At 33.6% G+C, this 11,630-nt stretch overlaps 1 protein-coding gene across 1 annotated transcript; it reads left to right on the forward strand.

Moving 5' to 3' along the window:
* The first annotated feature begins 673 nt into the window (after positions 1-673).
* LOC8283691 (serine/threonine-protein kinase STY46) lies at positions 674-10,711 on the forward strand. Its single transcript, XM_048378037.1, has 16 exons — positions 674-1,195; positions 1,405-1,519; positions 3,434-3,519; positions 3,736-3,855; positions 4,515-4,569; positions 5,044-5,154; positions 5,280-5,330; positions 6,416-6,588; positions 6,664-6,771; positions 6,927-7,000; positions 7,146-7,321; positions 8,815-8,910; positions 9,667-9,747; positions 9,842-9,895; positions 10,000-10,134; positions 10,299-10,711. Exons 1-16 carry the CDS (start codon positions 978-980, stop codon positions 10,377-10,379), a joined length of 1,734 nt encoding a protein of 577 aa, XP_048233994.1. The 5' UTR covers positions 674-977; the 3' UTR covers positions 10,380-10,711.
* Positions 10,712-11,630: the final 919 nt, after the last annotated feature.

The raw sequence follows: 11,630 nt of genomic DNA on the forward strand, positions 1-11,630 counted from the left end.
AGAGGAAAAAATACATATCAATACCGGTTGAAAATGCAACAAAATATCTAAGATAAAGATAAAGCTGCACAATTCTAATGTCTTTGTGTAAGTAAAAAGAAATTGGAGATAAAATAGTTACTAATTCGCTAATTCTAAACTTTATTTATCTATTATCTTTCTCTTAGAGCAATTTTAATTTTATCATTGATGCATATGTTTTCTATAATTTTATTAAGAGAATTCTCCATTTAGCTTGAATTTCTACTTAATTAAAGAATGTATTATAAAATAATTTTATTTTGCATATTTAATGAAGTATAATCTTTTCATTAAAAGGTACTCAGAAGACAATAACATTTTTTTCGTTTGAGGATCATGTCACAATGTGCATCATGAAGGTACATGAAACATGATGTATATGTTTAACAGGATCCATAATTCCCTAAATAATATTTTAATCAAAAGGATAATCGAAACCTAATAAGCTATCCCAAAAAAAAGTAAAGGCGATCAGGTTAGAGAAAAAAGAAATCCACGTCGGCGTGATTTCATCTGTAACTCTACCACACCCAACACCCAAAGAAAAAAAAAAAAAAAACTATATACACACAGCATAGCCTATACAGGTAGAAAGAGATTTAAAAGGAAAGAAAAATAAAAATAAAAATAAAAACACAGTTTTAGAGTTTTAGAGAGAGAAACACATTCTAATAGAGAGAGAAACACATTATAAGAATAAAAAAAAGAAAGAAAGAAAAACAGTACATGAGCATACCTCTCTCTCTCTCTCTCTCTCTCTCTCTCTCTAGTCTCTCCTCTTCTCCAATTTTAATTTCTCCTTGAAAATCTGGTACTTTAAATGTGAGAAACACGCTAACGTAACAGAGAAAACACCTACACGGAAAACCGCTAACGTTCCTTTCGCATTTGTTTTTTGTTTTATTTTTATTCGGTTGGTGTTTCCTGTTGCTGTTGCTGTTGTTATTGGTGCTGAGATGGTGGTGATGATGGAGGAAAATGAGAGTTGTGGAAGCAGAGTGCAAGATTCTACGACGTCGTCACCGTCTCCGTCGCACGCGGGACGGAACCAGAGACAGAAGTTAGAGGTTTATAATGAGGTTCTTCGTAGGCTTAAAGAATCTAACAATGAAGAGGCTAATCAACCTGGTTTCGACGATGAACTCTGGTCTCACTTTCACCGTCTTCCTACTCGGTAATTCTTTTTTCTTCTTTACTTTTTTTTTTTTTTAACCTTTATCTTCTGTTTGCATGTGTTGCATATATCATATATGAGTTTTCTTTTTTAGAGTTTTATTTTGTGGTTTGGTTGATGATAAGAAGTATTAGGGGTTTTAATGAACATTTGAAGTGGTTAGATTAGTACTTTAAAGTGATTGATTTATTTTTGTTATGCAATCGAAGATATGCATTGGATGTAAATGTGGAAAGAGCAGAAGATGTACTAATGCACAAGAGATTGTTACAATTGGCTCACGATCCTGATAATAGACCTGCCATTGAAATACGCCTCGTTCAGGTCAGTTGATTGATCCAACAATTTTTCAACAATTTTTTGGCAAACTAATCAAACATTTACTGATACAACATCACTGTTTGTTCAAATTTTTTCACTTTCTATTCTCTTTATTAATATCTTTAACTTACGTTTCTTAGTACCTTTAGCTTTTCTTGATGATTTTTGAAAATTTGCGAGTTAATTATTAGGCCTTCACCACTCAATGCCTGTCCTTTTAGACAAAATAATTCATAATATTCCTCTTAAGTTGGATTTTTGACCTTATTCCATCATTGTTTTTCCTTTTAGTTACTGGTCATGAATCATGTATTGTAGAAAGTTTTCAGATGTGCTAAGTAATATGTAAATGTTGAGGCTGGCTTAAGTTTGCTAGTCATTATACTCACAAGTTCTTCACTGAGATCAACTGTTTTTTCTAGAATGTTGACAGACAGTAAGGAACATTATATCAGGAGCGATCATTTCTGAACTCAGCTTGATATTGCATTCATAGCTTAAAATTCTGATTGATTATCAATTCTACCAATAGCTTATATAACGTTAGCAATTGCAAGAACTGTTGTGATGCGTCTCGATTGTGCTTGGACTTGTTTGCAATATTATAGTTTAAGTTCACAAAGTAAGATCCATGATGGTTTTGTACTTTCATATGGGGCAAGTAAGGTGATATCCTTTTTATTTCTCTATTTAACATATTTAACTAGTAAATAAGAGGCATGGAAATGCTTGAATATGGTTTAGGATGATGTTTAATGCGTGCAATTAACACTAGTGATGTTGTATGTGTTCATCAGAGAGTGATTATTTTCAGAGCTCCATATTTTTTTTCTCTAGTATCTTTTGTCGTTTTTAAAGATTTTAATGCAAGAGACTAGACCGCTACCGATTGATGCAAATTTTCATGGTGGAAGTGTCTAATAAATTTTGTATGCCAAAGAAAACCTGAATATTCTTTACAGCATTGTTATCTTGTCAGTTTGGGCTATGAAAAGTTCCTTAGTCTTTATGCTGAGAAAAAGTTCAAGCATGATAATCTGTTCATTGGTTTAATTATAATGAATGATGTAGGATGGCCTTTAACTATATTTTTGTTCATCTTTGATTATGCCAATAAAAAATAAAGATTCTATTCATGATTTAAATTTATATTACAAAAGTTAGATTACATAGTAGTATTTTAATAATAAGTGTAGAAAGTCCAATAGTGCATGTTATAAACCCTTTAGTTACTATATAAATGGTACATAGTTGTGGACAAATTCATTTGTTGTCACAATTTTAATGGTAAGCTATGATATAGCAGATAGTTACATAAAACCATTTTCTGGAAAATTATCAGTAAGATGAGAAATTATCTTTTTCTTGTTTTGAGGTTATGCGTGCGCTTCTATGTTTTCGTCAACCTTGCTTTTCAGACTAAGATTATTGATTCATCTTCTGATCTTGTTCCACTAAGAAATTTTATTTTTCTTGTTTTGAATTATGCGTGCGCGTCTATATTGGTGTCACTGATATTACTTTCTGCTCAATAGTATGTCTGATATTTTCCCAAGTACTTTCTTAAGAGTGGATATCTATGCGTTTAGTTATAACAATTTTTCTCATACCTAGATGTTGTTTTATAGTGGTTAAATATTTCACTTATGATGTATGTCAGTAGCCAATTTAATTGATTGTTCTCTGTGAATTGCTTGTTGATCATTAGGTTAAGAAGTCGCAATGTGTGTCTCACAATTAAAATAATTTACATTCCTCATCTCCCAATTTTTGTTTCTAATTGTTGCAAGTTTGCAGGTGGCAAAACTTCCATCGAATTTGAGTTATGTACTTGAATTTCTATTTCTCTCTTTACCCCATCTCCAGCTTTGCTGAATGGGACCTTATAGTTTGTCAATCAATTTATCTTGTGTGCAGGTTCCACCAGTTTCTGATGGGAATTCTGCTGATTCTGATCTTTCAGGCTCTCCTCGTAAAGGAGATACCCAAAGTAATAGAAAAAGGTGCGGTATTCCCAATTAAATACTCGTCAAAATGTATAAGATCTGCGAATGTGTTTATTTCAATTTGTCTCCATCTGATGGAGGACAAGAATTAGTGAAATTAAGAACTTAATTCTCGTAATATTCTTATCCTGCATCACCGTCATCCCTGTTCTGTATTTCCCTGAATGATTGTCATTAGTAATGCTGATGCCTGTAGCTGGTTTCAATGGTCAGCATACATCCACCACCAGCATTTGGTTCATCCCCTAATCTTGAAGCACTTGCGCTTGAAGCAAATAAATCCGAAAATGGAGACGGTGATAATTCCGTACATGCAAATTCAAAGTTCTCTAGGTAATTCTGATTTATTATATCATCTTCAGTTTCTAAGTATTTTGCATATTCTTACATATATGCTCAGACTCTTCATTATAGTAGAGGTACCTGTGTCGACATGACATGCCATGGACAAGGGTATGGGATCCTTCATTTGAAAAGTGGATACAGCATTTTTGGTTTTTGGAGCAAGACTATAACTAGGCTCGAGGAAGACATAACAATAACAAAAGTTCAACATGCAAATCTCCATAAGCATTTCCAATTAAAATGTTATAATAAATTAGTCTTTTAAGTTAGCTTAAAACTGAACACTATACATATACATTTTTTAAATATATAAGACACATCCACATATCCATATCTAAATTTCTGGATCATTTTTAGCGTGTCCATTAGATTTTCCGCGTGAGAAGTCTTCCTAGATGTGTATATGTTTCCAATACCTGCACCCAATTCCAAGCAACTTAAGGTCTTATACACAACCTTTTGCAAATTGCTTCTTAATTTCAATGTATTCGAGCAACCTTTTCAGTTTCGTCAAGGCACCGACTAATATTTTCTGGTACATTTAATGAGTCTGTCATTTTATGTTGCCATTTCTTTTTATGCCTGTGGTACGATATATGCCTAAAATAGATTTAGATGCTGAATCTTTTTGTGATGGATTGATGTAGGCCCATGCATGAAATAACTTTTTCAACAGATGACAAGCCAAAACTTCTTAGTCAGGTAAGATAGATGTCTTGTTAAAGTATGATGAGTTATCCTTAAGAATATGAGTTGCATCGTTTAAAACTAGAGAAAGTCAAAGAAGCTTCTTGCTTCTTCCTTCAATTCGAACAGTATGCGATTGTAATGGTGCAAACGCAGACCATGATTTATTTTACCTCTTGGTTTCTTGAGCTGGCAGCTTAGCCGGCTGGCTATGCTGCATCTGAAATAACTACACTTGTGAGTATCACAAAGGTGCTTGCTATTGGTCGGTTTAATTCATAAATGGGACCGCATTTAGTTATTGATTCAGTGAAGCAGCTGCATGTTGAGTTTGAGTTAATTATTTTGAAGAAGACCTCAGTTCACATTCTCTCTTTCTCTCTCTCTCTCTCTATATATATATATATATATATATTTGTGTGCAAAATTAAATATCCTGTTCTATGTTCTTTTTCTCGTGCGGTCATTTCTCTTCTGTGAAATTTGCAGTTAACTTCCTTGCTTGCTGAAATTGGGTTGAACATCCAAGAAGCACATGCTTTCTCCACTGTTGATGGCTACTCATTGGATGTCTTTGTGGTTGATGGTTGGCCATATGAGGTAGTCATAGTTCTTACATCTTTAGCAAGATAACACTTGAATAATTAAGTCTAGCAGAAATTAGGAAAATGGTTCAAGCACACAAATATTTGCTAGCTGATAGATGCAATGTTGGAAATTTTCAGGAAACAGAGCAGCTTAGAATTGCATTGGAAAAGGAAGTTTTCAGGATTGAGGTAATTATGCATTCTCATTCAATAAAATGGCATTTTCTTAAGTAGTCCAAATCAAAGGATCCATGGAAATACTATGTTTTTGGCTCTTCTTTTATTCTATCGAATATTTATTGCAGAAGTGTTATTGTTCTTGTTTTACAAGCATCTTGGGAAATTACTCTCATTTCCAAAGCTGCTTCTTTTTCCCCTTATTTTGATGTATGGGTTTACTGGACAATTCATGGGATTGTGATGTTTAAGCAAGTATTGAATGACCTTGAGAGCAGAACATCTCATTCTAACTGATGGATAAAATATGAAAGAGATTGCACTTTCCCCTTCCATGCATCATAAACTATCTGTGATTGATGCACAGCCAATCCTTAGAATTAAATATGAATACTGAAAGAGCTCTATCTGGATGCTAGTGATGCATTATACTCTCGGAATTTTGGGAAATGGACAGGGTATCTTTTACAAAACCTAAAGTTGATCAAGAACTTATGTAGCAGAGCCCAAATTGATAAGATTGAGTTCTTGTTTTAATGAACAGGGGTTGACAACCAGTAATTTAGGAGGACCTTAATTGGTCAGAATTTATATATTTATCTACATGCCTTGGAATTGGATGGGTTTCCAGATTTATATCTACTAGAATAATTTACAGTTTACCTGAATAATTGACCCCCAACTATGGGCGAATTCTTCAAATTCAGATGGTATGCCTTGCATAGCTTAATTGCAGATCGCAAACGCACTAGCAAAATCTTGAGTGTTAAGAAAATTTTTTTTTGCCTGAATTCTCTTAGAGATTTATCATATAGGCTAGCAGTGTACTTCAATGGCGCTTCCCGAATTTTGGCATGCAACATTTAAAGTTAACTAGAAGTTTGCTGACATAAGTTTTCCGTTCTGATTGTTTTTATTATTATGTTTGAAGTTCTGTTTGATTTTTGTTGATTCCCAATGTAAGAAACCTGATAAATTCGTAATATGTGCCTTGTGTACTGATCTTTACATCAAGTTAAAGTAATTGAGCTTTTGCCTTTGGTTCTCACTTCCTATATCTTCATTACCAATTATCTTTTGATTTCATTTCCAAGCAGAAGCATACTTGGCCTACTCTTTCATTATCGCCTTCTAGTGAGCACAAACAAACCAAAATCAAATGTGATCCTGATCATGTGACAATACCTAATGATGGGACTGATGTCTGGGAAATTGATCCTAAGAACTTGAAGTTTGAGAACAAAGTTGCATCTGGATCATATGGTGACCTGTAAGTTCACTCTATCAGAGCACAAATGTTTCTTGGGTTGGAGTTCACATTTAACTCTCCCATCAATTGGTTTAGGTACAAGGGCACATACTGTAGTCAGGAAGTGGCTATTAAAATTCTCAAGCCTGAGCGTATAAATTCAGATTTGGAGAAGGAGTTTGCCCAGGAAGTATTTATAATGAGGTCTGACATAATTTCTTTGGCTGCACTTTATCTGCTTTAGTTGTGCAATATAAGTTTTCTGAGTATTTCAGCAGTATTTAAGAGTTATCTGTCCCACAAGTTTAGGTTTGATAGTCTGTTCCTTTCCCAATTTTAACATAAGCTTTTATTTGCAGGAAGGTTAGACATAAGAATGTTGTACAATTTATAGGTGCATGTACCAAGCCCCCGAGCTTGTGCATTGTAACAGGTAATTACAAATGAGTTTTAAAATGTTCCTTATAAGTCTTTGATACTTGTACTTATTGTCATCTTCATTTGTCAATTTTTCATCTGCAACTGCATGTTTGTTATCTTAGTCTTCATTGTTTTTCCTTTCTTGTGTTCTTAAATAGAATTTATGTCTGGTGGAAGCGTGTATGACTACCTACACAAACAGAAGGGTGTCTTTAAGCTCCCATCCTTGCTAAAAGTAGCAATAGATGTCTCCAAAGGAATGAACTACTTGCACCAAAATAATATAATTCACAGGGATTTGAAAGCTGCAAACCTTCTCATGGATGAAAATGAGGTAAGATACTTTTTTAATTTATGTTGTCATTTGTTTCAATCTTTTGTTGGTACTTGGTACATTTAATTTATAAGAGGCAGCTTATATTGGTAGCTTGCATAATTTAAGAGTTTATTTGTTTATTATGATTAAATTTAATATTTGGTAATTTATATTGGAACATCTAGGTCCATCAGGCACAGAGTCCCTTACCTAAAATGGTTCTCTATTTACAATTATTACTTGTACTAACAATCTTGAATATATTTGCATTTATTTATTTATTTTTTCTAGAGCTTCTGAAGCCTTTCTTTCGCGTATTGTATGAACTACCTCTGATGGGATGACATTTTCGCTGATAGTCGAAAAGGGGTTTGGGATTGTGCATTAGGTGGTTCAGTTTGTTTGGAATGATAACAAGAACAAAATAACTGAAGTTATTAAAAAATTGGAAAAAAAATCACATTGAATTGAAGAGATAAATAGGATCAATCAAATGTTTGGACCTGGTGGAATGAGTTTACTGCTAAGACTTGAGTTATGGTATTTGCATAAAACATAATCAATTCATGGGTAATAATCATGCTATAAAAGAAAAACAAAAAGAAATAGAAAAGAAAGATCAAGCAAATTCATTCTCACAGATACTCTTTAAGATTTGTGGTGGATGATAACCCAGAAAATAATATAAAGAAAAAACATAAGAGGACCATAGGATGCATGCAGAAGAGAGTTGTAGATGAAATAAATCTAAAATTTCTTACCAAAAGGCATTATCCAGAGAGAAAGATAAGAAAGTGTACGCTCCTTATAGGTGTTATCTGGAGTATAGATTACGTTAATCTTGCTCACTAGCACAGGCTATAGTAAAGACATAAAGAAGAAGCAAATTATGCTTTGAGAGATTGAACAAGTCTTCATGGGGAAATCTTAGGGCTATTGCTTACCACTGATTAAATGAACCTGAAGACGACACTATATCATATGAATCGTTTTTTTTACTGCAAGAATATTCTGCATTTTGATTGAATAAAGATGTATTGAGAATTGACAGTATTGGACATTAGAACCACATCAGATTCAACTTGGGTAAACCATTAACAATTAATATGTATTCACTCACTAAACTTCATAAATTATCTTCTACTTGGTGAATTCAGTAGTCATTTCTGTTTAAAATTTATATTGCTGATCTATCAGTAAAAGAGGCTAGGTGTTATGCTCTCGTAATGAGATCAACAGGCTCTCCCATTATGCAATTATAAAATTGTTAGTATGGATACATTCCCGAATTGCTTAAAGCAAGAGTTATTACTCCTGTAATAGTTGATGGGCCATTTGAAGATGGAAAATTCTTGCTTTATTCTTCTTTCTTTCTCCTTCTTTCCTTTATAGTTGATGGAATGCATACTTTTCATCTCTTATTTAACTTAGGTGTGAGAATATGGATGGTGGTTTTTATTGCATGCATGTATGATTAGAAGAATGTTCATATTTGTTCTTTTACACCACAGGTGGTTAAGGTTGCTGATTTTGGGGTTGCCAGAGTGAAGGCTCAGACTGGAGTGATGACAGCTGAAACTGGGACCTATAGATGGATGGCTCCTGAGGTGCACTTTTTTTTGTTTATACTACTATCGTTTATGTTAAGATGTTGCTGGTTTTCTTCTTCGTTGCGGATTTTTTTCCTTTTGGATCACCAACAGCTTCTTCTGCTGAACTTTGCATGTCAATTGTGTGGCATACCATTAAGTTGAACTCACTTGCATGGTCATACAAGGCACAATGATTATGTAAGAGTATTGGTGTGTGATTGTCATATCGTCTCTTACCTAGCCTGAAAAGATACAGGCTACACAAATTAATGGGTAAAGGATAGATGGTCTTTGAGCTAGCCTGAAAAGATGCAGAACCAAAAAACATGCCTGATTTCAATTTATGCTCTAATACACTTATGGTTACTCTGACTGGTAGAAGTTTGAACCAAATCCTCCCATACTAGTACAACGCAAGTGATTGCAATATAAGATGTATATCTCTTTATTCTGCATGGATATTGTTCATGTTACAATTGAAACTTTGACTGAACTTATGATGCATTTTAGCTTGGTCATTTCCTATGGTTTTTGGGGTTCTTATTTTGCTAGAACTCCTTTTGAAGGTGTCGGATATCTCTATTCCGTGACTAACATATTTAACATCCTACTTTGAATGGATAATAGCTTCTCCATTTCTCAATCAATAATTAATCTTTATCCATTTCTTAATTAAAGGTGAATAGCATTGCTCTGGTTTGTTGGTGCAAAAGCATTTTCGAATTGTTGTTTATCTTGCTATTTTCTAATGACAGTTCTTTTGCATTTAAGGTCATTGAACACAAGCCATATGACCACAAGGCTGACATTTTCAGTTTTGCGATTGTGTTATGGGAGTTGTTAACTGGAAAGGTATGGTTTGGTCATCAGAGTTTATACTGATCTATTAGTAATTCCCTTTTTAAGTTGTAGTTTTTGACTTGTTCTTGAATTTTTGGCTTCACAGCTTCCATACGAGTACTTAACCCCATTACAAGCAGCTGTTGGTGTGGTTCAAAAGGTACAGCATTCTTTGTGCGGCATGTCTTCATATGTTCTCTTGTTATAATTACGACTTTGCAAGAGCATTCGCATCACATGCTCCTTTCATTGACTTGGTTTCAGGGTCTGCGGCCTACAATTCCAAAGCACACTCATCCAAAGCTGGCTGAGTTGCTTGAGAAATGCTGGCAGCAAGATCCAGCACTACGACCTGATTTCTCTGAGATTATAGAGATGCTGCAGCAAATAGTAAAGGAGGTATCTTCGCATCGTGCATCTTCATTTGTGTTTTGCAAACAATAAGAATTACGACACCTTTTTTTATCTTTTTTTTTTAATTGATAGTTTAAATTGATTTCGAAGTCTGATAAGTGTTACCCATAAACTACCATCATCATTTATGTTTGATGTGTCTGATACAGGTTGGGGAAGAAGGTGAAGGGCGTAAGGAGAAATCATCTGGAGGATTCCTATCTGTACTGAGAAGGGGGCACCACCACTGAAGTAGAAGCGACATACAAGGATGTCCATAACCTGATGAACACAGGTTTTCAACTGCTGTGAACTGCCTTTCATCCATCTCATCATCATGCTGTACAGTAATTTCTTTTTCCAGATGATAAAAGAGAATTTGTTCGGTTCTTTTACTTCCTCAAATCTATTTTAAGACCGGTCATTCTTTTTTTTCTTTTTTTTCTTTTTCCGGCATCACAGCATTAATCTCTGTATTGAGGAATGTGGTGAGTATGGGCTTCGTAAGACTGTAATTGACCATATATGTCCAGCGGCCTTATAGTGACTTATAATTATTTGAGCAATTTATCTTAAAAGTTCATATGCTGTCTCTTTTGATTACTGAAATGGTACGGAATGGCAGCTGGTGGAATTCTGTACTAATGGTTTGTGGAAAGCCTATATGCATGTTTGCTCTCCTCACTCCTAAATATATATCATACTCCTGAACTTTTCATTAATTAGTTAATTTTACACTTTTAGCTTTCTATTTAACTTAAGACAACATTTTTATTTTTATTTTTTTCAATATATAAACATTTTCAACTTTTAATTTAATTTAGTATGCATCTGAATTTTATTTTTTGATAATATTTAAACCCTCTCGTATAATAGTGGACATATTAAATGAAGATTTATATAAATGAAGATACATGTCAAAAGGTATAGATATATGAAAATGAAGACATGTGTCAAAAAATATAGATATATATCAAAAAGTGTTAAAATATTATGAAAAAAATAAATTTAGGTGTCCATTAGATTATATCGAAAGTTGAAGTGTTTGATACGTTGAAGTGACGCATTTAGTCTATTTTCAAAGTTAGTCTAGTTAAAGTCATAGATGTCTAGTTAAAGTCGTAGATGTCTATCCCCTGCGCAGTGCAAGAAAAAAAGAAAACCTTCAAATGTGTTTGCCGCTGCATAGTTCATTTGATCTCATATTTGTTTCTGATATTGTTTCAAGAAGATTCCACTAAGCCAAACTCAGCGGAATCAAAAAAATAAGGAAGGATTAAGAACATTGTTTTGACTTTTGCAAGGAAATCTGAGATTGCGGTTATAGATTGTTGAATCCAAATGATCAAAAGGATTCCTCTAAGCCAAACCCAGAGGAATCAAAACATCAAAATAGTTAATTTTATATTTTTAGTGCATTTGATCTCTTTTTATTTCGAAACTAAATTCGTTTTTAGTGATATGCTAATAATTTCTATAAGAAAAATGCGTGATATTAAAAT

Source organism: Ricinus communis, chromosome 8 (genome assembly GCF_019578655.1).
Source record: "Ricinus communis isolate WT05 ecotype wild-type chromosome 8, ASM1957865v1, whole genome shotgun sequence".
In the NCBI taxonomy this organism is placed as follows: domain Eukaryota; kingdom Viridiplantae; phylum Streptophyta; class Magnoliopsida; order Malpighiales; family Euphorbiaceae; genus Ricinus; species Ricinus communis.

Coding starts and splice junctions, on each gene's coding strand:
- LOC8283691 (XM_048378037.1), top strand. CDS start 978: ATGGTGGTGATGATGGAGGAAAATGAGAGTTGTGGAAGCAGAGTGCAA. Junction 5,331..6,415: donor AGGAAGTTTTCAGGATTGAG/GTAATTATGCAT, acceptor ATTTCCAAGCAG/AAGCATACTTGGCCTACTCT. Junction 9,748..9,841: donor GGGAGTTGTTAACTGGAAAG/GTATGGTTTGGT, acceptor TTGGCTTCACAG/CTTCCATACGAGTACTTAAC.